The sequence below is a fragment of the Hypanus sabinus genome, chromosome 3 (assembly GCF_030144855.1).
Source record: "Hypanus sabinus isolate sHypSab1 chromosome 3, sHypSab1.hap1, whole genome shotgun sequence".
Classification (NCBI taxonomy): domain Eukaryota; kingdom Metazoa; phylum Chordata; class Chondrichthyes; order Myliobatiformes; family Dasyatidae; genus Hypanus; species Hypanus sabinus.
Window position 1 is genome coordinate 168065429 of NC_082708.1, and position 27364 is coordinate 168092792.

Here is a 27364-nt window from a genome sequence, read left to right on the forward strand (position 1 = left end):
GTACGCTCTGCAATGTGCCTTAAACGTGTGGGAATACAGAGGACCATCATATGTGTCCTAAGCCATTTAGATTAAAGAAATGTTGGCAAAGAATGCAGAGTTTGACCCTGTTCAGATAGTGAATTCAAAGTCATCTACTGAAAATAAAATATATAGAGAGAAAGTAACATTAGTCTCAATAGAAACAGAGAAAATCAAATATAAATCACCTATATCTACCTTAGCAACATGCACAAAATGCTGGAGGAACTCAGAAGGTCAGGCAATGTCTCTGGAGTTGATGTCTTAGGGTCCTGATGAAGGGCCTCTGCCAAAATGTTCCTCCCCATCGATGCTATCTGACCTGCTGAGCATTTTGTGTGTATGGTTCCAGATTTCCAGCCTCAACAGAATCTCTTCCGTGAATTACTTCCGCTTTGTCTTAAAGCAACAACTAACATTTGAAGTAATGTCTGTCCATGGTCCTATAAATAGGTTTCTATGCTGCAGAATTTGTTTGCCAGTAAATATCACAGTGTTCACATCAGTACTTCAGTTGAAATGGACATGCCGTAAATCTCGGTGTTGTGTAGTCTCTATCGATGACACAAGTGCAGGAATTCTATGCCTTTCAGTGCAATTGAATTGGAAGTCTCATGGTGGCATGTTGTTTTCACATAGTTTATGCAGAGCTGAACACACGTATAAAGGATTTTCACATTTAACAAGACATCTGTGCTTGTATGGAGTTCATTTATTATTTTTTAAACGTTTTTTGGAGGTACAACGTGGAACAGGCCCCTCCCGCCCTTTGACCATGCCACCTAGAAACCCTCCTATTCTTACATCCTTCACATACATGAGGGGTAAAAATCTTTGTGTTACGCCTCCGTCTAAGTGTGCAATGTGCAGTATTGGTCATTCATAATAAATAGAACAGTCAATGTAACATAGAAATATACTCAAATCAACGTGAGTTAATCAGTCTGATGGCCTGGTGGAAGAAGCTGTCCCGGAGCCTGTTGGTCCTGGCTTTTTTGCTGTGGTACCATTTCCCAGATGGTAGCAGCTGGAATAGATTGTGGCTGGGGTGACTCGGGTCCCCAGTGATCCTTCAGGCCCTTTTCTCACAGCTGTCTTTGTCAATACCCTGAAGCATGGGAAGTTCACAACTATAGTTGCGCTGGGCCGTCCACACCACTCTCTGCAGAGTCCTGTGATTAAGGGAGGTACAGTTCCCATACCAGGCGGTGATGCAGCCAGTCAGGATGCTCACAAAAGTGCCCCTGTAGAAAGTCCTTAGGATTTGGGGGCCCATACCAAACTTTCTCATCCGTCTGAGGTGAAACAGGCACTGTTGTGCCTTTTTCACCACACAGCTGGTGTGTACAGACCATGTACGATCCTCGGTGATGTGTATGCCAAGGAACTTAAAGATGTTCATCCTCTCAACCCCAGATCCATTGATGTCAATAGAGGTAGCCAGTCTCCATTCTTCCTGTAATCCACAGCCAGCTCCTTTGTTTTTGCAACATTGAGGGAGAGGTTGTTTTCTTGACACCACTGTGTCAGGGTGATGATTTCTTCTCTGTAGGCTGCCTCGTAATTGTTTGAGATCAGGCCAATCAATGTAGTGTCATTGGCAAATTTAATTAGCAGATTAGAGCTGTGGGTGGCAACACAGTCATGGGTATACAGGGAGTAAAGGAGGGGACTTGGTACACAGCCCTGAGGGGCTCCTGTGTTGAGAGTCAGAGGAGAGGAGGTGAGGGAGCCCTCTTTTACCACCTGCCAGTGATCTGACAGGAAGTCCAGGCTGTTCAAGGCCGAGGTCTCTGAGTTTCCTGTTGAGCCTGGATCTTTGGACTGTGGGAGGAAACCAGTCCACCTGAAGGAAACACACACGGCCACCAGCAGAACCTACGAGCTCTTTACAGACAGCACCGAGGCTAAACTCCAAACTCCAACGCCCCCAGTTGTAATAGCGTTGTGCTGTTTGATTTGTCCATTAAAAAGAAATCAGTGAGTACTGTTAGCCTCAATGTTATGGTCAGAGTACATCCCGCACATTAGGACAATTTATCAAATTTTCATTCTGTTATTTGCTGGGTTTAGTGAACAGTTATAATGCCACTGGCTCTGAGACTTCAGAGCCAGTCATGACAAGAGTAAAGCTGTGAGTTTATAGTTACTATTTTTAAATCAGGTATGCTTTGGTGTGTTACTGTGGATAGTAATGTCTGGACAGGCCAGTCTTATGCATGATAAATGACATCAAAAAACATACAGCTTCAAAACAGGCTTAAAAACAAAAGACAACAGAAAAAAGGCACTTATAAATATATTAACAAGTTGACTTCTTCAAAAGTGTACTCTTTAAATGTTCAGGGAGGAGGCTAACATGTGTGTAAAATGGACTGAATTATAAAAGAACTTTATAAATCATAGGGTTCTGGCACAGAAGGTCAGTCAGCACTTTATGGAAAGAATTATTTTTGAATAGTAACCTTTGTCTGAAATATCACAGTCCTGAAGGCAACTTCTTTAACCGATCCTAATGTTAATATTGAAAGAGACCCTCTTTCCTTGATTATAATTATTCTCTTGAAAGATTCCAACAAAACTCTTTTATTTTAGTTGCCGACTGACCTGTTGTTTAAGTGGTTGCTAAGTCATTTATATAACTTCATCACAAGAGTGGAGTGCTCGTGGACAATTACTGCCTTAAGCTAATGTCAATTCTATCGGTAATCCCTTTACAACACTAACGACAATTCAGTACTCCAGCAAACATTTCAGAGAGATCACAGCTGAATCCCTAGCCTTAATGTTAACAGTTTGTCTCTGCATATCAATTATAATGTAGAAAACATAGGGCCATTATGAAAAAAAGCATGGCAGCACCTCTATACTTCCTTAGAAGTTTGCGAAGATTCAGCATGTCATCTAAAGCTTTGACAAAATTCTAAAGATGTGTGGTGGAGATTATATTAACTGGTTTCATCACAGCCTAGTATGGAAACATCAATGCCCTTGAATGGAAAATCCTACAAAAAGTAGTGGATATGGCCCATCATGGGTAAAGCCCTCCCCATCATTGAGTACATCTATACACAGGAAAGCAGCAGCCACCATCAGGGACCCCCGCTATCTATGTCGTGCTTTCCTTTCTCTACCACCCCCACAGCTGCATGTTCCATGCACCTATCACACTCTGTGTAAAACAGAACCACCGAGGACAATCCTTCCCCCATACTTCCCTCCAAACACCTTAAAGTTATGCCCCTCTGTATTAATCATTTACTCCCTAGGAAAAGATCCCTGGCTGTCCACTGTGTCTATGCTTCTTATCATCTTGAACACCTCTATCAAATCACCCATCATCCTCCTTCTCTCCTGAGAAAAAAGCCCAGCTCAGTCATCCTATCCACATAGGAAATGCTTCCTGACCCAAGCAGCATCCTGGTAACTCTCCTCAGTACCCTCACTAAATCTTCCACATCCTTCCTATAATGAGGCGACTACAACTAAACACAATACTTACAGATTCTGCAGAAGAACAGTGAATGGGCATCATGAAAGCTTCATATACTGGTGTACAGAACTAAAAAACAAACTGCTGGTGATGTTCGTGTGTGAGCAGAGGTGAATGTGGGGAGGTCAGAATGGCACTATGTGTCAATGGCCAGCATTTAACAAGCAACCAGAAACACAGAAAACCTCCAGCACAATACAGGCCCTTCAGCCCACGAAGTTGTGTCGAACATGTCCCTATCTTAGAAATCACTGGGCTTCTATTTTTCTAAACTCCACGTACTTATCCAAAAGTCTCTTAAAAGACCCTATCGTATCCACCTCCACCACCATTGCTGGCAGCCCATTTCACGCACTCACCACTCTCTGAGTTGAAAACTTACCCCTGACACCTCCTCTGCATCTACTGCCCAGCACCTTAAACCTGTGCCCTCTTGTAGCCACCATTTCAGCCCTGGGAAAAAGCTTCTGACTATCCCCATGATCAATGCCTCTCATCATGAGAAAAAGTCGAGTTCACTCAACCTATTCTCATAAGGCATGCTCTCCAATCCAGGCAACATCCTTGTAAATCTCCTCTGCACCCTTTCTATGGCTTCCACATCCTTCCTGTAGTGTGGCGACCAGAACTGAGCACAGTACTCCAGGTGGGGTCTGACCAGGGTCCCATATAGCTGCAACATTATCTCTCGGTTCCTAAATTCAATTCCATGATTGATGAAGCCAATACACCGTACGCCTTCTTAACCACAGAGTCAACCTGCGCAGCTGCTTTGAGCGTCCTATGGACTCAGACCCCAAGATCTCTCTGATCCTCCACACTGCCAGGAGTCTTACCATTAATATTATATTCTGCCACAATATGTATGCCACGAAGCAACCAATACCAGTGGAGAGCCAACAGTAAGAGAGGGGACCACAGAAAGGGAATGGAACTGCAGGTCGCAGAGGCATAAAAAAGGCTGCATTTCAATCCACTGTCACTACAACACAGATGGCCAGCTGTTCAGAGTTACAGCTTGGACAAGAAAAGGAAGTCCACTGAGCCCAACACTGACTACGTGGATTCACCTCTTTCATTTTATTGGATTAAAATTACAGCTGTGCACATGAGATGCAAAGTTAAACTCTGTTCAAGGATTTTGTTACAGAAGGAAAGGGAAATATTTGTGGCTTAGGTTAAAGGGAAGAATGGACTGTGGTTGTGCTCCTAATTACTGCCAGTCTCCAGACTAAGTCAGTCTGTCACCTGCTGAGGTGTGTTGTCTACTGCACTGCAATTTAACGACGATCCAGTAAGACTTGATTGTTACCAATCACATAGCCATTATAAAATACCAAATAACTTCAAAAATGTCTGAAAAAAATGTAATCACTATATATATATATATATATATATATAGAGAGAGAGAGAGAGAGAGAGAGAGAGAGAGAGAGAGAGAGAGAGAGAGAGAGAGAGAGAGAAAGAGAGAGAGAGAGAGAGAGAGAGAGAGAGAGGGGGAGAGAGAGAGAGGGGAGAGAGAGAGAGAGAGAGAGAGAGAGAGAGAGAGGGGGAGAGAGAGAGAGGGGAGAGAGAGAGAGAGCGAGAGAGAGAGAGAAAGAGAGAGAGAGAGAGAGAGAGGGGGGGAGAGAGAGAGAGAGAGGGGGGGAGAGTGAGAGCAAAAGAGAAAGAGAGAGAGAGAGAGAGAGGGGGAGAGAGAGAGAGAGAGAGAGAGAGAGAGTGTAAAACACTGGAGGGTCTCCAAAGCCATGATGATATAATCCTTTCCTCAAAATGTTGTGCACAACCCATCATCAGACGCATCTTCTTCTCACCTCCCTGTTTAGCATCCTGCAGAAAACCTTCCCTCCATCACTGCCAGCTACACCAACCATTTCCCTCTTGGAGCACCTTCCCATGCAACCACAGGAAGTGTAACCTTGTCCCCTCCTACAATCCAGACACTTAAACAGGGAAACAATTCACTTGCAGTTTCTCCATTTCCATGCATTGAACTCAGTTTTCAGGATTCAGTTTCCACCTCTGAATGCATCCGTATGTGTAATCTTGACCTTCTATGCCTGTATCACCTTAATTCTCCACTCCTATTCAGACAGACAGACAGACATACTTTATTGTTCCCAAGGGAAATTGGGTTTCGTTACAGCCGCACCAACCAAGAATGGTGAATAAATATAGCAATATAAAACTATAAATAATTAAATAATAATAAGTTAATCCTGCCAAGTGGAAATAAGTCCAGGACCAGCCTATTGGCTCAGGGTGTCTGACACTCCGAGGGAGGAGTTGTAAAGTTTGATGGCCACAGGTGGGAATGACTTCCTATGACGCTCAGTGTTGCATCTCCGTGGACCACTAATTCCACTAATGTTCTGCCTTCAGCCCCTAACATTACTTCAATGATGTTCAATGGAAGCTCAAAGCTGTCCTTGAGGAAATAGTGAATTGAAGCATCTCACATTACCACTACGAGACAGAGCAGTGCACTTTTGATCCAGTTTGTTTCTCCTTTTTTTTTGCCTCCACCTGCCAGTTTCCAAAGTAGAACTTTTAGTCTGCACCCTTTCGCAGACATTCCTTCTATTCCCTCCACCCTCCCTTTGCTGAAATTTAAAACATGCTCGTTTTCTTTTCTGTTTCTTTTTCAGTTTCTATGAAGGATCCTTGGCCCGAAACATTGATTCACTCTGTTTCTCTCAAAGCTCAAAGTTAAAAATAAATTTATTATATACAATATACTACCCTGAGATTCATTTTCTGTTGGGTGGGGGGGGGAATACACAATAAATCCATAGTAGAGTAATAACCATAAAAGAATCATTGAAAGACTGCACCAACTGGGCATTCAACCAGTGTGCAGGAAATGTGCAAATGCAAAAAGAATGAAATAATAATATTAAATAAATAAGCAATAAATATAGAGAACCTGAGATGCCAACATATACTGCTTGAGCTATCAATGACTACCAACTTCGTTAGTTTTTGATTTATAATTATGCTGTAACAGAGCATAACATTCTCTGAACTAGATGAATCTTTTCTGCACCTCACAGCTTAATTGTTGAAGAATAGAGCGGTCAACAGAATGCCCTCTAGAGGTCACATGGAATGAATATGAATGAAAATATAACATATAAATGAAATTTAAAGTTAATGAAACTTCTAAAACTACAAGAAATTATTTAAATCATCTAAGGGCAAATTGCCCTGTATAAGGGTTTCGTAGAGGGGATCCAATTCAATTGCCTTTTGGTAAAAGTCAGTGGTATGGAAATGAAGCAGGCTGCATGACAGATTGGAACAATCTCCTCTGAAGAGTGACTGTGCTGGAAGTTGGCCATGATAGCAGCACCGGTGGGAGAGAAGCCCACGGTGGTGACCGATTTCCAGAAAGCCACACCACTGCCACTCCTTCCCTTCTCCTTGCTTCTGAGGCAGCCCCTCGGGACTGGGAGTGACCTGCTCCATTTCTGTGAGTTTCAGGTAACTGATCTGACCAAAGTGGGAACAAGAGACACTTGAAGACAGGGCAGGAGATCAATGATGGGGCAGGGGGGGCTGGACAGTTTGCAATGCTGTCCATCTGCTTCTGGTGTATGAACTCAAGATTCTCAATACTATCCCAAATGCAAATTCTCCACTTGCATCTGTTGGACTAGAGATTACACTGAGTTGATGTGGAACTTTGCACAGGCTTTGTACACTAACAATATTCCTACTCCTTATTACTGTTGACAGATAATACTGCTCCTCCTCCTATTACTAATTCCTCAATAACAAATACTTATTATCTCTTACTATCTTTTCTTTCAGTTCGTCCTGAGGAAGAGTCTTGGCCCGAAACGTCGACTGTACTTCTTCCTATAGATGCTGCCTGGCCTGCTGTGTTCCACCAGCATTTTGTGTGTGTTGCTTGAACTTCCAGCATCTGCAGATTTCCTCCTGTTTGCGGACTTATTTTATTGTGCACAAGTTCTAGACAGACCCATGAAGTGAAGCAGGTTACAAACGTGGACAAGAGATACTAGGAGAAGTGGCTACATACAAGCCGGAAGTGCAGAACCTCGGACAGATTTCTGAAGGAACTCAGAGACATTGAATGGAAGAGCTTCTCACACATGATATGATAATCATGAAAAAGGCAGACAAAAATATCACAGGCTGTGCAAATATTACATCTATCCTTACAGGAGAATACTGAAGATTGTACTCAAGTCTGGGAAATTATCAAGGATTTCAAGAGGAAATCCATGTGGTATGTGAAACAATAAGCTGTTTTGTAATCGCTGGAATGTTTATGCTACATAATGAATAGAATATGACAACGTAAAGCTATGTTTAACTTCCTCCCTCATTCTAAAGTCTCATTGGGCTGGATTGAGCTTGAGCAGGGCCCGGATGTCGTTTATTCTCCCACATAATCCCCGCAGCCAAACCAAGCTTGTGCGGCCAAGCGATGGTTGGCTCGCTGTTGTGACAGGAAGGAGCAGTCCACATGCAGTGCCTCTGCCTCAGGAGGCAGAGCCTCATGACTCCTCAATGTCATGCTCTTAGCCTTTGGGCTAACACTGCTGTCAAAGTACCTTGCTACAAATGTCTCCCATAATCAGAAATATTTCAAACATTTGAAATTAGCTTTAATAATTAAAAATAAGAACTTATGAAGGAGTAAGTTTTAAATGTCTAAGTTTATTACATTTGATATGTACAAGTCCAGCAGATAGATTTGCAGCCATTGAATTTTTATCAGTGGTATATTCACTGCTGCACTGCAGGGATATTGGACACAGTAACGTCTCCTCAAGGTAATGAGGTAACTGATCAGAGAATCTGTCTTTATGATGTTAGTTCAGAGATATCTGTTGGCCACAATACCAGGAGAAATCTATTGAACTAGTGCAATGAGACCTTTGAATAAAAACAGACCATAAGACCGAAGGACAGTAAAGCACAGGAACAGAATTAGGCTGTTTGGCCCATCAGATCAGCTCCACCATTCTATCACGACTAATTTATTTTTTCCCTCTTGACGCTATTCTCATGCCCTCTCCTTGAACCCTTCGTCTTTCTTACTAATCAAGAAATTATCATCTCCGCTCTAAGTATGCCCAATGACTTGGCTTCAACTGCCATCTGTGGTCAATGAATTCCACAAATTCACCATCCTCTGTCTGAGGAAATTGTTGCTCATCTGAACTCCAAAGGGATGACCTTGCATTCTGAGGCTGTGCCCTCTGTTCCTAGACTCTCCCACTACTGGAAACATCCTCTCCAAATCCACTCTGCCAAGGATGTTCAATATCTGATAGGTTTCAGTGAGATTCATCTCATAATTCTAAACTACAGTGAGTACAGGCCCGGAGCTATGAAATGCTCCCCTGTCATCCCTGGGATCATTTTCATGAGCCTCCTCTGGACCTTCGCCATTGCCAGTACATCCCTCCTTAGATGTGGAGCCCAAACCTGCTCACAAGTGTGGTCTGACCGATAAAGCCTCAGCATTGCTTCTACATTCTGGTGCTGGCATTTTGGTTTTTGTGTCCTATTGAAATGATACCACCACAATGCCACAATCCTGCAGCGACCTGTTGAACCGGCAGCCTCAGCGGCCACTTTATTGTGCGCCGGATTGAAACCCCCCGGCGTTCAGAGATGCTCTGCTGTAACTTGTGGTTATTTGAGTCACCGTTGTCTTCCTGTCGGCCTGAACCGGTCTGGCCGTTCTCCTCAGCCGTCTCGTAATAACGAGGCATTGTCCTCCGCAGAGCTGCTGCTCACTGGATTTTGTTTGGCGCCATTCTCCGTAAACCCTAGAGACTATTATGTGTAAAAATCTCAGGAGATCCGCAGTGTTTGAGACTCTCAACTACCCCGTCCGGCACCAACAATCTTTCTGTGGTCAAAGTCACTTAGATCACATTTCTGCCCCGTTCCGATGCGTGGTCTGATTGACAACTGAATCTCTTGACCACATCTGTTTCCTTTTATGTCCTGAGTTGTTGCTAGGTGGCAGGCTGATCAGATATTTGCATTAACGGACAGGTGTACCGGGGTACCTAATAAAGTGGCCACTGGTTGCCGAGGCTTCCATGAAATGCATGAACTACAGTCTCAGACAACAGCACCGTCACTCCGAAGCTTCACGTTTTGTAATCGTTAACCAACAAGAGTAGGGTGAATCATGGAAATAATAGGAGCTCTTTGTCAGCTTTCATTTGGATTTACTATTTTAAGACCGGTTGGAATTTGCCTTTGGAATGCTAATTATTTTGCATAAATTTCTTCTGGATAAGGGACAGACCAGCCAGCTTAGTGATCTTGCAGTTACAGTAATGTTTAGCAGGCCAGCCCTCTTCAGCCAGAGACACAGCCAGCTTCATCGCACATCGACGTGCTGAGAGTTTTCCACTCGCCGCTCGGCTCATCGCGGTACAAGTGTTACTTGAAGTGAGCCAGAGGTTTGCAAGCTCTCAATGCACAGAAGCCCCAGCAACGTCACAGACGAACTTTATTAAAATCCAGTAAGTCAGGTTGCCTCTGTCGCTCAGATCAAAAACAAGGAGGGGGTATGGGGGTAGAGGTTGATCACGGGGGACAGGAATCCTAACGCTTTGCGCAGCCTGGCTCTTAAATCAATCAGGAAAATGGACAGGCTCACACTTTGATATTCACGCGGATGTACAAGCTGCCTTCTGCTCCCAAGCATCTGCAAAGGATTGTGGAATAAACAGATCCATATGCTCTGCATGCCTCAAATTGACACCAGCCATATATCCGCTTGTCAGCCGCTGTTTCCATTATCAGGTATGGGCACAGGGCATGGGGAGAGAAAGGGCAATCACTTTCTACACTTACATCGTCAGAAAACTCGCCCATTTTCCTGGAAATCATAAACAGGTGCAACCCTGAACTGTGCTACTGTTGAGACACGGCGCACTCGAGGTACGGACAGTCATCAGTCAGCTTGTGAGCCGCCGAAACAAGCGACCCTCTCACCACTGTCGGAGGCCGAGACGAAAGTGCCTTCACTTGAATTCGTTCTTGTGTTTGTTTTTCTTCCCGGATACCGCACAGACAATCCACCACAGGTTAAATTCTTGAGAGTCAGATGTCGAAATGTGGACCCACTAAGTAAAGAGCAGGCACGTCTTGAGCAGCTCTCGATGCTAGACAGCTACTGCAAGCCGATCAGAAGCAAACCTACAAATGATTATCAGTAAATCTGCCAGTATATGTAGAAATTAATGGATACCTGGCAGTGATTAAACGGCATTAATCTAGCAGAAGGGTTCGGGTCACCTCATAAACCAAAAGGGCAAAGTGCAAGTGTTTTATGAACATCATTTGAACCCTGTGAGATTAAATTACTGCCTTCAAAACATCACGCCTTGGTAATATTATTTTGTTACATATCACATGTGGCTGAGTTTTATGGAAATAGTTTCATGCCGTTTTGTTTCTGTTCTTGTCACTAGAAACAGCTGTCTGTTTGCGTCATTACACAGCTAATTGTAAAATCCGATAAAAATCCATCACTCCGGGCATATCTGTTCCGAATGACAAGCATGTAGACTAAATAGTTTGAGTAAACCAGCACATTTGCCAAAGTTTTAACCTAATCAGAGTGCAGCATGTTGAAGAGCAACAAATCCAACTGCCGTTAATTAGTTTTGATCATCTAAACTGGCCTGCAATCCCAGTCTTATTAGAATCAGAATCAGATTTGTTACTACAGGCATACGTCATGAAATGTGTATTTCAGGCAGAGGGGAAGATGCAGTTCCTGACCCTGGTCAGACCCCACCTGGAGTATTGTGCTCAGTTCTTGTCACCTCACTACAGGAAGGATGTGGAAACTGTAGAAAGGGTGCAGAGGAGATTTACAAGGATGTTGCCTGGATTGGGGAGCATGCCTTAAGTTGAGTGAACTTGGCCTTTTCTCCTTGGAGTGACAGAGGATGAGAGGTGACCTGACAGAGGTGTACAAGATGATGAGAGGCATTGATCATGTGGATAGTCAGAGGCTTTTTCCCAGGGCTGAAATGGCTATCACGAGAGGGCACAGTTTTAAGGTGCTTGGAAGAAGGTACAGAGGAGGTGTGAGGGGTAAGTTTTTTTACACAGAGAGTGGTGAGTGCATGGAATGGGCTGCCGGTGATGGTGGTGGAGGCGGATACAATAGGGTCTTTAAAGCGGCTCCTGGGAAGGTACATGGAGCTGAAGTAATTTCTAAAGTAAGTACATGACTGGCACAGCATTGTGGGCTGAAGGGCCTGTATTGTGCTCTAGGTTTTCTATGTTTCTAAATGTTGAGTGTTTAGGTTCCTGTATCTCCAATCTGGCAGGTAGGTGATAGGTGAAACCAGATGAGGGGGGAGGTAAGTTGGTGGGTGGGGGAGAGGAATGAGATGATAATCTGGAAGGTGAGCCTGGCAGGAGAAGCCATCAACAGAATGCAGATACCTGGGATCTTCAATGCGGCCCAACAGGGAGGACTGGAAATGGAGACGGAAATCATTTGCAGAGGGTGAGAGACATTGTCCAGAATTGCCAGGATTTTCCGTATGGTTCTTTGCTCTATCATAGCCTCCAGTGTGTCCAGTTTGACTCCTATAACAGAGCCAGCCTTTCTAATCAGTTTATTGAGCCTGTTGGCATCACCCACGTTAATGCCATTGCCCCAGCACACCACCACACAGAATATTGTACTGGTGACAACAGGCTGGTAGAACTTGTGAAAGAGAGGCCTGCATATTCCAAAGGACCTCAGTCTCCTCAGGAAATAGGGGTGACTCTAGCTTTTCTTATACTCAGCCTCTGCATTGGTGCTTCACTCAAGTCTTGAGGTCCGGGTTAACCCCTACGTACTTGTAGGTCCTTGCCACATCCACATCCTTACCATCAATAGTAACTGGGAGCAGTGCAGGCTTGGTCTTCTTAAAATCCATCACCATCTCCTTTGTCATGGTGATGCTGAGCTGAAGATGTCACAGTCCTCCACCAGGACTCGGTATTCAGCCTCCCGTCCTCCCTTTATGCACCCAACTATTTCTGAGTCATCAGAGAATTTCTGCAGATGACATACCTCAGTGTTGTATCTAAAGTCCTTATAGCCATGTTTGACACACAAACGTGAAACAGTATAGACCACCTGGATGATAAAAAGCATATTACATCCTTATTAGAAAACTAACTATTTAAACCTTCCTCCCAAAGGGCAAGCATTTCAGCAATCCCCTAATTCAGGAAGTTTGACACATTTCATGCCTCAAAAGCTGTTTTCACAGCATCACCTTATCTGAGGAACGGTTAACCTTTCAGGTCTGAGAACATTTGTCAGAACTGGGAAAAGGGGAAAAGAAATAGGCTTACAGCAGCAGAGAAGGAAGGGGATGGATGGGCTGAACAAAGGGAGTACCTCTGATGAAGTGAGACCTAATAAGTTAATGTCACAGACATTTGATGTGTGTGTGTGTGTGTGTGTGTGTGTGTGTGTGTGTGTGTGTAGTCAATCTAATAGGATGCTAAGGTACCCAGGTAAGAAAAACCATAACTGCACTGAGCTACAGTATAATCCCAGACTAAACTGTAACTGCAGAGACCAAAAATCCCACAGACTACATAGATTCTAACTTTCCCAGGGCTAATACATAACTACAGGAATCAATAAAGCAAACACAAAAAAAAAACACAGCCGCAATCCAACATCCACAGTCTAAACTGCAATTTCTGAAACTAACAATCCCAGTCTTAAATGTAGCTAGGAACTAATAATACGAGTTTTGTCCTGTAATGAGAATTGAAATCCACTTATTGATTACATCTACTAGAGGTGAAGAGATATAGTCATTGAGCAATACAACATGAATACAAACCCTTCAGCCCAACATGTCTGTACTGACCACAGTGCCTACCCAGCTGGTCCCAATTTCCTGTGTTCAGCCCGTATCCCACTAAGCTCTGTTTTTCTCCTCTATTGACCATCAATTGCAGGCAAAACTATAATTAAACACTTTCAAGGCCAAAATCTAAGCCATGAACAGAAAATGGCCCACTAAATTAACCATTATTCTGCAATTCTATTCTAAGCTCAACTCTGTGCCATCATTTGCAGTCTAACTCCCTTAAGTTGAAACTGTAATATAAATAATGGGGGGGGGGGGGGGCGTCTCATTGAAACCTATCAAATATTGATATGCCTACATAGAGTGGACATGAAGAGGATGCTTCTTACAGTGAGGGACACCAAGACCAGAGGGCACAGCCTCAGACTAGAAGGACGTCCCTTTACAACAGAGATGAGGAGGAATTTCTTTAGTAGAGGGTGGTGAATCTGTGGAATTCATTGCCACAGACGGCTGTGGAAGCCAAGTCATGGGGTATATGTAAAGTGGAGGTTGATAGTCTCATGATTGTAAGGATGTCAAAGATTCTGGGAGTAGGATAGAGAACAGGGTTGAGAGGGATAATAAGTTCACCATAATGTAATAGCAGAGTAGACTTGATGGGCCTAATGGTCTAATTCTGCTCCAATCTCTTAGGGTCTTATTGTCTATTTCTACAAAACTTGTAAAACATAGATACGTCAGAAGAGTGAATATACAGCTATGTCATCAAAGCTGTTCCTTACATAAAAAGATCTAACCATCACCAGTAAATTCTGCACCAAGCACTTCCAGCTACCTTTGTTTCATGAATCATTCTTTTCATGAATGTTATGTTGCTTTAAGAGTTCTGCTAACACGTAATCTATTCTCTCTCTCCCTGCTTCCATTAGATTCAGCACTTTAGACCTGGTAAAAGTTCTTTTGGCTGCAGTCATTGCTGGAATTGGCATCTCTGATCTTTAGCACCTCACCGTGAATTTACCTGAAAAAGGATAACTTACTACGTGCATCCATGTCTCCGCTAGTAGGTGCAGAGCCCAAGACTGCAACAGGTTTTTGCATTACTTACTTACATTATTTCTTTTTGCAGCTTATAGTATTTTTTTATGTTTTGCATTGTATTGCAGCCACAAAATGACAAGTTTTACTACATATTTTTATCAATGATAATAAACCTGACTCTTATTCTATGTGTATTGACCAAAGAGTGTACAGAGTGTTGGACTATCAACATGAAGTGAGTTTGAGTCATTGTCTGGCAAAGGAATTTACATTAAAAAGTAAATGCAATTGTGCAATACTATCTGATCATGAACCATGACTGTGAAATATTGGTTTGGCATATTTGTCTGATTAATGTCTATCAGGGAAGGAAGTCTGCTCTTCTTAATGAAACTTGTCTATATGTAACTCCAAACCCACAGCAATTCATTTGACTCTTAAAATTCCTTTTTAAAGCGCTCAGCAAACTACTCAACACAAAGCCAGTGGGAATGAGTAATAAAGTCTTTGCCTAGCCACTAATGCTCACAGCTTGGAGTCAGAAAGTTAACGGTCCAGATTTTGCTGTGGTTAGATATCTAACTGCATCATAGCTATGCATTTACATTTTCACATATTTTTTGTTGTTAACTTGCTGGAACAGAAATTTAAGAAGGTGGATTTCCTGGTTTATAGGAAATTTGAGACCTGAGGAAACAACATAGTGTCTCATTAACCATCAAGCTGAAGTTTTCAAAATTAACCACCTTGGATTGAAAAGGAACTTCAAAATGGTACGGGTGAGTTTAATGTCAAATTTGGTGTAGGAAGACAATAAAAATAATAAATGATAGACTTTCAATTAAGATGGCAAAAAGAGAGAGAAGAGAGAGAGGGAGAGAGAAGGAAGTAGGGAGGCAGAAGATTAAAGGAAGGACAGGAAAAGAGGGAGGAGAGAAAGAGAGAGAGAGAGAAGGAAGAAAGGGGGACGCCCAAAGGAAGGAGGAAAGAGAGAAAGATGGAGGAAGGGGGAGAGAGAAGGAATAGGGGAGAGAAAAGGAGGAAGGGGAGAGTGGAAGGTGAGGACAGAGAGGAGGAAGGGAGAAGTGAGAGACAATGAAGCAGAAGGAAATTATTTAAAAATAAAACTAACTGTTAAGAAACATCTGCTGCCCAATTTATAACCTTAAGAGTGAGATGCTGCCCTTGAAACAGTAAAATAATGGTATCAATGGGCCAATAGGTCAATGGGCAGTGCCTAATCAAATTGCCATTCAGTTAAATAAGTGCTTTCACTAGAAATGACAAGACTTACATTTGGGACAGATTTAATTTGAATCTACTATGAAGATTACAGGAATTACAAGGCTGAGGCTGTGAATGTCAAACTATTTCTATGCCACTAAGAGTGGAACAGCAGGAACTTTTGGCTGTTCATCTATCCTGAGCATTTCTCGTTTAGTTGCAGTACAATTTGCAAAGAAAGTAACTCTGTTATTGACTGCAATTCAGATTATTTTCTAAATTCTGGAAATCCGAAAGAAGTGTACATTGGAAAACATAATTTAGATTAATAGTTAAAATATCATGGTACAGAGACAGACAATAGCTAAAGAAAAGCTAATGAAATGAAGATTTTTTTAGTTAAAGGATTTGAGCACAATGAAGTATTATGTTTGTTATGTTGCTGCCAAAAGCACAGCAACACTTGCAGGCTGCCCAGCACAATCCTCACTGATTTGATTTGACACAAACAATGCATTTTTATGTATTTTTCAATACGTATGTGACAAATAAAGCTAATCCTTAAAATCTTTAGAGGTTGTGCAAAATGGGAAAAAAAACAATTCTGCTTTGACCACTCCCGGAAAACAATGAACAGTTCTAAGCAACACAATTAAGGAAGGATATTTAGTCCTTGGAGCGGGTGAGTATGGATTCACCAAGATGACACCTAAACTGCAAGGAAAATGTATAAACTAGAACCTTACAGTTTTGAAAGTTATGCGGAGATCAAAAGTTTTGCAGAGTTCAAGGGACAATAATGATGTGAATAGAGAAAAAGAAATTGTGCTGCCAGGAAAATTTGGGATTTGGAGTAGAAATCAATCCTTCAGGAGTAAAATTAAGGAAGAATACTAAGAGTAAAATTTATATAAAATTATTCAGCAAACTGATGCTAGGTCCTATTTTAATCATGTATCATAGATTGATAGGATTTTGAAAAATGTATCATGAAATATGGGACAACGTCAGATCTATGGAACAGTCACAAATTAGACATGATCTCACTGAATGACCATAAGCACGGTGGATCGAATAGTCTCCACTAATTCCTATTTCCATATAAAAGCCCTTTCCATTTGTTTTCCCGGGAGTACTATGGATCTCTCAGGCGGTAAAGAAGCAGAACTAATATGAACAATTCCACTTTGTCACTCCCTCCAGGATGAGTGTGTTTATATCCATGGTCTTTAAACTGCCAGTAAAATGTTTTTCACTTGGCTGCTGTGCATGTCTGCTTGGAATGAAGACCAAAATCTGTTATAGTCATGGAATTTTCACACTCTCTGATCTGGCACTCAATGTAACTATGAGATTTATTTGTGTGGCTTTTAACATTGCAAAAAAAATTCTTCACACCACTTCATGGTTCCAGATAGAGAGAGAAAGACAGGATTTATATGGTGCTGCAAATGTGGCCATCAATAAGCCAAGCCACTGCTAAAATTATGTGATTCTTTGATGAAATAGTTAACCATCCAGTTGCTCTAAGAACCCTGGTAAGATTGCAAATAAAAAAGCATTCTCAATCCATAGCAAATATTCATCTTTATAATACATTGTTCTTTACTCGAGTTTCTATTTTCTGCTTCCAGGCTTTCTCCTCGACTACCGATAACAATGTAGAGTTAATAAGCATTGATAACCTCTGGCTTCCAGTTCACAGGATCAAAGAAATGTACAGCACAGTAACAGTCCCTTACAGCCCACTTTGTCCACGCCAACCAAGATGCCTCACTACTTTCTATTCTGCTCTCCCGTATCCCTCTGCTCTTTTCCTTTCAAAGTACCTGCTCAAATTCCTTTTGAATGTTCTAATTGTACGACGTCCTCTGGCAGCTCATTCCAAATACTCCCCCACCCTGCCCCTTGGGAAAAACCTACCCCACAGATCATTAAATGCATCATTAATCTGTGCTATATGGTTTTAGGTTGTTGGAAAAGGTCCTATCTATCCTATCTATTATGATGATTATTATTGTTGTTTATTATTAATATAAACCTCCACAGGGTCAGCTTCATTACAGTGAGAGTAAACTCAGCCTATTCATTCTCCTTTACCTACAATCCTCCATGCCAAGCAACACCCTGCTGAATCTATTCTGCATTCTCTGTTGCCCCTACGTCCTTCCAAACGAGTGGCAGCCGGAACTATACACCATACACTAAGTGATGTCTAGCCAATATTTTGTACAACTGAAATATGACGTCCCAACTGTTATACGTAAACCCTTGGCCTACAATGACAAGTCTACAAAACCCCTTTTTTTATCACCCAGTCCACCTGGGTTGCCACTAGACTTGTACCCCAAGATCTCTCTGTACATCCAATGCTTCGAAAGTCCCTGACATTTACTCTATATTTCCAAACAGAATTTCACCTCAGCAAGTACATTACCTTACACTTGTGTGGATGAAATTCTATCTGCTGCAATACTGCCCAATTTTCTAGCTGATATAAATGTCTTTCTATAAGCTATCTTTTATTTAATGACCTACAACTCCACCGATTGTTGTGTCATCTGCAAACCTACTGCACTTCTTCTCCAGTGTTGCCAGACTGTTTGTCCAGGTTCACTTTGTGCTCTGATCTGGGCACGGATATGCTTGTGCTTTGTCTTAGTGGTGATCCTTGGATCGAGCCACGGTTCCCATGCACAATGTATAAACTTACAGCAGCCAGCTGACAAAGCTCTCTCTTCTTACTGGGAATAGGCCTTCTAAATTAAACTGTAACTTGAAGGGATATATTGAGAAATGTGGCAATTTGTGCGTATAATTTCATATTATCAATGCTAAATGATCCCCACAGTAATGGAATGAAAACACTTCTGGTTCATAAAAATGCTTAAGACTCTAACTGGCTAATCCAGAGTCCTGACTAACACACTGGAGGTGTAAATCCAAACTCGCAATTAATTCTTGGGTCTAAATTTAACTAATTAAATAATGTGAAATTAAAATTTGTAAATTGCCCAATTAACACTGTGCGTCATTATACAAATCTCATTGTCCTTTGGGGAGGAAATTTCCTCACTGTAGTCATTCTGGTCCGTACGTGACTCCAGACCCAAAGTGATAGACTATCTTCAAATGCCCCTGAACCAGTGGAAGATAGCATGAGAGCATAACAAATTGGAGCAGTAGATTCTTTGGCCCCTCAAACCTGCTCCATTAGCAAACAAGATCATGAATTTCTACCTCAAAAACTATTTTCCTGTTATTTTCCCCAATTCTAATTTCAAAGTAATTTTATTATCAAAGTCCATATATGTCATCATATAGAACCCTGAGACTCATTTTCCTGAGGCATACTCAATAAATCCAATAACCATAATAGAATTAATGGAAGACCACATCAACAAGGCAGACGTCCAGTGTGCAAAGACAACAAACTCTGCAAATACAAAAAGAAAAGATAAATAATAATAGGTAAGCAAGGAACATTGAGCAAATGAGATGAAGAGCCCTTGAAAGTGAGTCCATAGGTTGTGGGAACAGTTCAGTGTTGAGGAAAGTAAAGTTGAGTGAAGTTATTCCCTCCAGTTCAGGAGCCTGATGGTTGAGTGGTAATAACTATGCTTGAACCTGACAGTGTAAATTCTGAGGCTACTAAATCTTCTTCCTGATGGCAGCAGTGAGAAGACAGCATGGGTTGGTGGTGGTGGTGGTGGGATGGATACCGCTTTCCTGCGACAATGTTCAATGGTGGGGAGGGTTTTACCCGAGATGGACTGGGCCATAACCACCACTTTCTGTAGGACTTTCCATTTAAAGGCATTGGTGTTTCCATGCCAGGCTGTAAAGCAGCCAGTTAGTATACTCTCCACCATACAACTATAGAAGTTTGTTAAAGTTTTAAATACCATGCCAAATCATCACAGAATCCCAAGGAAGTAAAGGTGCTGCCATGCTTTTGTCATAATTGCACTTGTGTTCTGGGCACAGAACAGAGCCTCGGAAATTCTTTTAATATCCAGAAAAAAATCAATCAATCATTTTTCTGAATTAACTTAATGGCATCCAGGGGTAGATAATTCCAAAGGTTCACCATCCCCAAGGGGAGAATTACATAGCCCTTCCTTTATCTGTAGCCCTCACTTCTAGATTCCTTTGCCAGGACAAACATTCTTGTCATACCTCCCTTTCCAAGCCTTCTCAGAATTTTTGATATTTTAATGAGGTCACCTCTTAGTTATCTAAACTCTACAAAACTGAGGCCCAGAGACTGCTCGATCTCTCCTTATATGAAGCACCCACCACCCTTGGTTCCAGTCTGATGAATCTTTGTTGCATTCCTCCTCTGTCAAGTAATTTGTTCTTCAAGTAAAGAAAACATGTCTGTACACAATACTTATGCATGATCTCAATAAGTTTCTAGGTATTTGTATTAAGAAACAAATCCTTTTGCAATAAAGGCCAATAAACATTTGCCTTCCTAATTGCCTGTTGTACCCACAACTTGAGATTCAGTGACTAGGATACAATGGAACTCAGCTACCTTGGAATATCAAAATTTCCCATTCTCCCATCTCTTAAAGTATTCCATACTGATGTACTTAACTTCATCCTTCTGCACAGTTATTGCTCAGTCCCTTAGCTTGATTGATTAACTTACGGCAACTTTGCATCCGCATCACCACTCACATTCCTTACAAAAAACGTGGGAATGTTGCATTGTCATCCTGGGCAAACACCAGCAAAAGTCAAAGTAAATTTACGATCGAAGTACCTATATGTCACCATATACCACCTTGAGATTCATTTTCTTGCAGGCAAATAAAAAAGTATAAAATAATTTATGAAGAAACTATACATAAACAAAGATCGACAAACAATTAACATGCAAAAGAAGCTATTGGTGTTGGCAATGAAGTTGAGAAAGTAAGGGTATTACTAAATTAAGTACAAAAAATGATAGTATTGATGCTGTAGTGCTTGTCCTTCAGTTCAAAAAGTCTCAACGCATTTCTGCAGGCAAGGTAAGTTGGGAGAGAGTAACCAGTCATAATTACAGAATCATGACTGCACAGGAAGCCATTCTGTCCGTGTTTGCAGGCAGGATCTTTGCAGAATCTCACCAACCACCCCCACCCCAACTACCCAACTCTGCATCTTTCTCAAGTCATGAACAGACGAAGTTCTGCAGATGACGGAAATTCGGTGTGACACACAAAATGCTTGAGGAACTCAGCAGGTCAGACAGCATCTATGGAAACTAATGAACAGTTGATGTTGCAGAAAGAGAGCCTTCTTCAAGACCAGAAAGGAAGGGGGAAGATGCCAGAATGAAAAGGTGGGGGAAGGGGAAGGAGGCTAGCTAAAAGTTGAAAGCAAGTGGGTGGTAAAGGTAAAGGTCTGGAGATGAAGGAATCTGAAAGGAGAGGGAAGTGGACTGCAGAAGAAAGGGAAAGTGAAGCAGACCCAGGGTTTCCTATCTGACACCCTTTCAAAACCCCTGATTGGTTCCATTGTATTACTTGTAAACAATGTTGTTCCAGATAGTAAACTTGCTCTTTATAAATAATTTTTCCCAGATCCCCTTTCTTTCTTCCTCTAGTGTATGGTGGTTAAATTTCCAATGTTAAGTTCGATTTTTTTGAAGTCCATTTATGGTTCCAGGTGTTGTCTAATGGATACTTCAAAGGCAGCTTTCAGCCATCCAACTTTGCTGGCTTCCAATTTCACACACGTGTATAAGCAATTACTCCCTCACCCCTAGATTGCCACACAAGTTGGTAAACTGAGTTATATGTTGCCCTGGAATAGCCAAACAAAGCAATGGAGCTCAGTGTCACATCACGGCAAATGGAGTAACAATCACTCGTTACTGTTACAGACGCAGAAAATAAATAAAAGACAACAACAGTGACAGCCAAAGGCAGGGAGTGGATGTCTCTCAGAAAGAAGCACAAGTGTTTAATGTCCTCCCCGGACAGTCTCAGCCAATGTGTCTCCACGCCACAACACAAATGCAGCCTACTCCAGCTTTCAAAAACATTATGGCTAATTTGATTAGGAACAGAAAGAACTTTTTGAAACATGCAAACTAGGTGCCATTCACAATTTTGAATGTTCTATTAATCCTATACTTAGGATCCTACGTTTGTAACTGTTGTAGCACACCATGTATGGTAGCCATGATATTCCCCCATGCAAGATGTATAATAATTCGGAAACAATTTTCTACCACATTCGTGATGGGCTATATTCTCATTTTCCCTATTCTGGCTTGTTCTGTGTTGTAACATTCTATGAGGTGGAAATAAGGTATCATTACTCCAGTTATCCATGCCACAACAGAGCGGGAAATGCCTTAGGGACCATCGCATATAAAAGATATACAACACAATGATATAGAAAGCAATATCAAGATTAGGCAATATTCTGATATTGCATTGGAATCACGCTCCCCAATTTTAGTTTTCTTAAAAACATGTGTTGACATGAGTGTGCTTACAAGGCCTAGACGACAATAGACACTGTAGTCCCTTAGTTGCTTTGTCTTAACCCCACTCCTGTAGACCAACCACTTATTAACCCATGGGTCAAAGGTCTTTTTAAAAAGAGGACAAAACTGGGCAGAAATAACAATTTTAAAAGATAGCATGCATTTTTTAATAAGTTATAAAAAGAGTGCTACCAACAACTTACTTGCTTATTTCACAAAATAGTTGTATCTCCAAACAATGCCTCCAACAAATGAAAAAAATTAATTCATTTTGACAAATCCAGAATTAAATCTGAAATGCCAATGTGGTGAATTTTCTCAACATTGACAATGAGGGCTAATTCACATATCATATCACATATATTACAATATGAAGTGAATTAATAGATATCAAAGCAGACCTGCAGAAAACATTTTAGTCCAATATACATTTGCAACTTGTTCCATTTTCTGTGAGACACTAGTCCGGTAACTGAAGAAAAAGTGCTAACTCACTTTTCCAACTAGCCTATCTTATATGGTTCTAAAGATAAAGAAGTAAGTGGTGTTTGTTGGAAATGTAAGACCACCGTGTTGTAAAGGTCAGGGGCCTTGCCTTATGTGGCTTCTTAGGCTCTGGGGAATAAACTAGATTTTAAAATTATAAATATTCTCCAAGAACAACTCTGACCTGAAAGGACTTGCCCTCAATTACCAAGCAGTAAATAAAATTAAGTCAACTAGACAGAAAATACCACCTATCCCAGGGCAGCCCGGTTTGCTCAGTAGCAGAAGATTAGACAAGTTAACAAGCCACTTAGCAGGAACAAATACTGAGAATTCAAAAGGTTACACAGGTACCATAGCCTCAAGGTATAGTTTAAACAGAGTATATTACAGTCACTTAGATTAGGGGTTGTTAGTCTCAGCAGAAATTTATTACAATTCATGGTTCATGAATCCTTATTAAAATGGTGGTGATAGTGATGGGAATTGACTACTGCCTGCAAATATAATTAATTGGAGAGGTGAAACAATAAATCGTGTGGGCTGAATTTGAGATTGATCTAGCTATTTTAAGTAATCCAAACCAAACTACAAACACATAGAAATCATATTTGACTAAATATTCTCGAAAAGCTTTCACTTACTGAAACATGATTTTAAATTCTTGCAGTCCACAAAGATTTATCCATTACAAATTATTTCACTGTGCCTCCTGTGCAAGTATAGTATTGAACTGAAGCCCTTTTTTCAATAAGACTGTTGCTCATTCATCCTGAATATCACACTGCTTGGCAATAAGTCCAACTCACAGCACTTGTACTTCATTCGGAGCTTGAGGAGATTTGGTACAAGCATATTTCTACAGATGTACCATGGACAGCATTGTGACTGGTTGCTATCACTGTCAGTTTGGAGACGAAAATGCACAGGATTGAGAAAAGCTGGAGGATGTCGTAAATACTCCAACATTGACACCAGCCTACCCACTATCAAGGACAATTTTTTAGAGGTATAGCACAGTAACAGGACCTTCTGGCCCAACAAGCCTGCACTGCCCAATAGCACCCGTATGACCGACTAACCCATTCATCCATATGTCTTTGCAATTTGGGGGGAAACCAGAGCAGTGGGGGAAACCCACTCGGTCAGGGGGAGAACATGCAAACTCCTTACAGACAGCAACATTCTTCAAAAAGTACAGCCTCAAGGAGGCAGCATCCATCCTTAAGGGCCCTCAACCTTCCAGGACCTACCCTCTTCTCATTACTACCACCAGGGAGGAGGGACAGGACCATGAGGGTGCACACTTAACATTTTTGGAATAGCTTCTTCTCCCCACCATCAGATTTCTGAACGGACCATGAACCCATAAACACTTCTTCACTAGTTTCCTCTGTTTTGGCACTATTTATTTACTTACTATAGATTTCTTATTGTATGTATTGCACTGAACTGCTGCCACAAAACAGAACTTGTGGCATATGTCATTGATAATAAACCTGTTTCTAATTCACAAGTGTAGCAGAACTATAGAACATTTATTTCTGATTGTGATGTAGCTAGCTCTCTAGAATGCAAAGATTAAGGGACTAATGCTGGTCATTTTTCCAGGGCAACATCCAAAATCATCCTATTTCACTTTTATATTCGTACTTTGGTTTAGGGCTTAAAGCCAGTAACATAACAACTCTGTGTTAGTGCAGCACTGAGTCATTTCTTGCAACACAAATAACAATGTCACCACAGCTCCTATTTGTAACTGCAACTGCAAAGATGCCTTCTGCATTTTTCCATGAAAGTAAATACGATTCTTAGTTGTTAAAACTTAAATATCTACCAAAACGTTCCTTTAATTCCAGTCTTTCCTTCCCCACATCACAGGGAGAACGTGAAGATTTGAGAAAGAAATTATCTATGTCGCAGTAAAACTTGCCCAGTAACAAGCAGTTTTCGGAAGCCCCTGAGCTGAATTTCAGAGCTCAGCATCTGACCTGCTATTGGGAGCTGTTCTATGCCGATCCCTGCTCGACGTATTCATGAACATCACCATTTACTGACCTATCCAGTGGCCAAAGACCAAGAAACAGGAATAAGATGAGGTGTACTCCAGCTCCACTTTGCCATATGTGGGAATTCTGGAGTCATACGGCATGGAAACAGGCTCTTCTGTCCATATCAATCACGCCTACCAACGTGGCCATACGTGTTACTCCAATCTGCCAGCCTTTGGTCCCTAAGTTCTAATCTTTTCCTATCCATGTATCTGTCCAACTGTCAATAAGTTGTCACTGAATCTGCCTCAACAACTTCCACTGACAAGTCATTCCACATAGAGACCATTCTTTGTGTAGAAAAAGTAGCCCCTCAAGTTCCTATTAAATCTTACCCCTCTCACCTTAACTGAATCTCCAGCTTAATACGAACATTGCTGAAGCCTTTAATTTAGGAGGCCAAGATGCAGAAGAGGAGGAGATAGGAATTGACAGACTTGATGGGCTGAAGGGCCTAATTTCTCTGCCTTATTGTCTTATGGACAAACCCCCCAACCATCCCCCCCATGGAAATATACTACCATTGTGATGGAATGGTAATCTAGAGGTTTCAACCAATGAAACCAAATATATACATTCACATCTCCCTCATGGCAAACAGGAATTAATATTTAGCTAATTAAATACAAATAAATTTGAAATTTAAAATTAGCTATTATTCATTATGGGCATCCCATGAATGTCCACCTGTTTCACCCAACCCATTATGCCATCCTCACTTAGTCTGTCCAATTTATAACCCCAGACTCACAAAAACATAGTTTAAACCATAAGACATAGTAGTAGAATTAGGCAATTCGGCCCATGAAGTCTTCTCCACCATTCCACCATGACTGAAATTATTCTTAATTGTCTGCTGAAATAGCTCAGATAACCACTCACTTTAAGTTCCACTTGGAATAGACATTAAACATCAGCCTTTCTAGTGATGCCAAGATCCAATGAATTGATTAAGCAAGTATTTTTATGTGAGTCTTCAGTATGTTTTAGATCAAGTCCAGGAGCATTACAGCACAAGCACTGTTGATTGATTCTGTTATTTTACAAGTGCTCTAAAAATCTTGTTCCAACTACAATCCTAAAGCACCATAAAGATATTTGCTAAATTAACTAGATAGTAGGCTCCCGTTTATCCCTATCATCCACCTTCCACTGTCTCCCAACTCCACCCGCCAGCAAATAGCAGTACTTGCCCATCACCTTTCACCCCTCGTCAGTCCACCAATCACCTCAGGATCCTGTGGCACCCTCTACCCCCCTTCCTCTTTGTACAACCAATCTCACCTCTCCAATCTTAGTCCCGATGCACGCTTTCAACCTGAAACATTGACAATTCCATTCCCCATACACACCCCCACCAGATGCTGCTTAGCCCAATGAATTCCTCCAGCAACACACAAAAATAAAATCCTGCAGAAACTCAGCAGGTCAAGCAGCATCTATAGAGGAAAATGAACAGTTGACGCTCCGGGCCGAGACCCTCCATCAGGAATCACATTCCTCCAGCAGGTAAATTTGTTGCCCCAGATTACCCCAAAGAGCACTACTGGACAAACAGACTAAAACCAGCGAAGTAACAGGTGGGATGATTCCACCAATCATGGACAGCTTACTGGTCTTCTCTCCTGGTAGCCTGAGGGATATGATTAGTTAAATTCTTGTTGGATGTAATTTGGCTGTGGAAGTGGGTGTGACCTAAAAAGGAGAGAATGTCCACTGCACACTCGACAAATCAAGATTACTAATGTACTTTTCAAAGCAGCGGCTATAATACAAAAAAAATGGAGTGCATAGAAAATTTAAAATTTGTAAAGTGAGGTCAAGGCTTTTTTATGTTCTGAACAATTTGCAGCCTTACCCTCCTTCTAATCCTTAAAGGAGCAGTAACTAATTGATGCAGAGCAGAATTGTTATTGCTCAAGCTCATTCTACATTTCCTGAGCTCTTAGCGATGGATGCCCATTTTAAACCATAAGGCAAAACCTTACTCTGAGGTTGATAGCTCCCCTGATTTCCCGTGATAAATGGACCTCAAGCTGACTTTGGCCAGCATCTGTGAAGTAATCGACTACAAAGTACAGAATAATGCAGCTGAGGTTAACGAGGCGAGCTGGAACACGCAGATGAAAAATGAATGCCACGGTTCGCCTTAATGGCGGACAACTGAACTAGGTGAAGCTTCCTGTTTTGCTTAGTACTTACTGATCACAATGAGTGTGTAGTTGAGGTTGATGCTGCCAAAACCATTAGTAGCCTTGCAGATGTACGTCCCAGCATCTTCAGCTTCCACTTCCTTGATTTTCAGACCTTGTCGGAGGACTCGGAACCGCGTCCAGCCACTGTGAATGGTGCGCCCGTCTTTTGTCCACATGGTAAGTGGGGGTGGGTCTCCCTCCACCGGACATGGCAGCTTGATCGTTCGACCTAACCTCACCGTCTGGCGGTTGATCACCCGCTCCGAAATTTGTGGTGGACCTGAGGCAAAGGGAAAGAACAGTTGATACAGTTGGACAAGAGGATATGATTGTGTGTCAAAGCACTCTCCCTACAACATTGCACACAATAAGTGAGAGGGATTTCACCAGATAACACCATCTGTATTATTTTGCTGTTATGGCCCGGGTGTAATCCATCCAGATCATAAATATAAGTGGCAAATAGTTATAGCATAGTAACACTGTCTCCTTTGGCTGTATTCACGAGTATTCAC

At 41.7% G+C, this 27364-nt stretch overlaps 1 protein-coding gene and 1 long non-coding RNA gene across 6 annotated transcripts in view; one reads left to right on the forward strand and one right to left on the reverse strand.

Moving 5' to 3' along the window:
- LOC132391879 (fibroblast growth factor receptor-like 1) overlaps positions 1-27364 on the reverse strand; it is a 329539-nt gene that overhangs the window by 162114 nt on the left and 140061 nt on the right. For all 5 annotated transcript variants that reach the window (XM_059965616.1, XM_059965615.1, XM_059965613.1 and 2 more), the window contains exon 3: positions 26857-27129. In XM_059965616.1, coding sequence (XP_059821599.1) covers positions 26857-27129 — 273 coding nt within the window. The remainder of the gene's footprint in view (positions 1-26856; positions 27130-27364) is intronic.
- LOC132391887 (uncharacterized) lies at positions 9390-26850 on the forward strand. Its single transcript, XR_009511366.1, has 3 exons — positions 9390-10905; positions 14292-14453; positions 24485-26850. It is a non-coding gene; the product is annotated as an uncharacterized LOC132391887 (long non-coding RNA).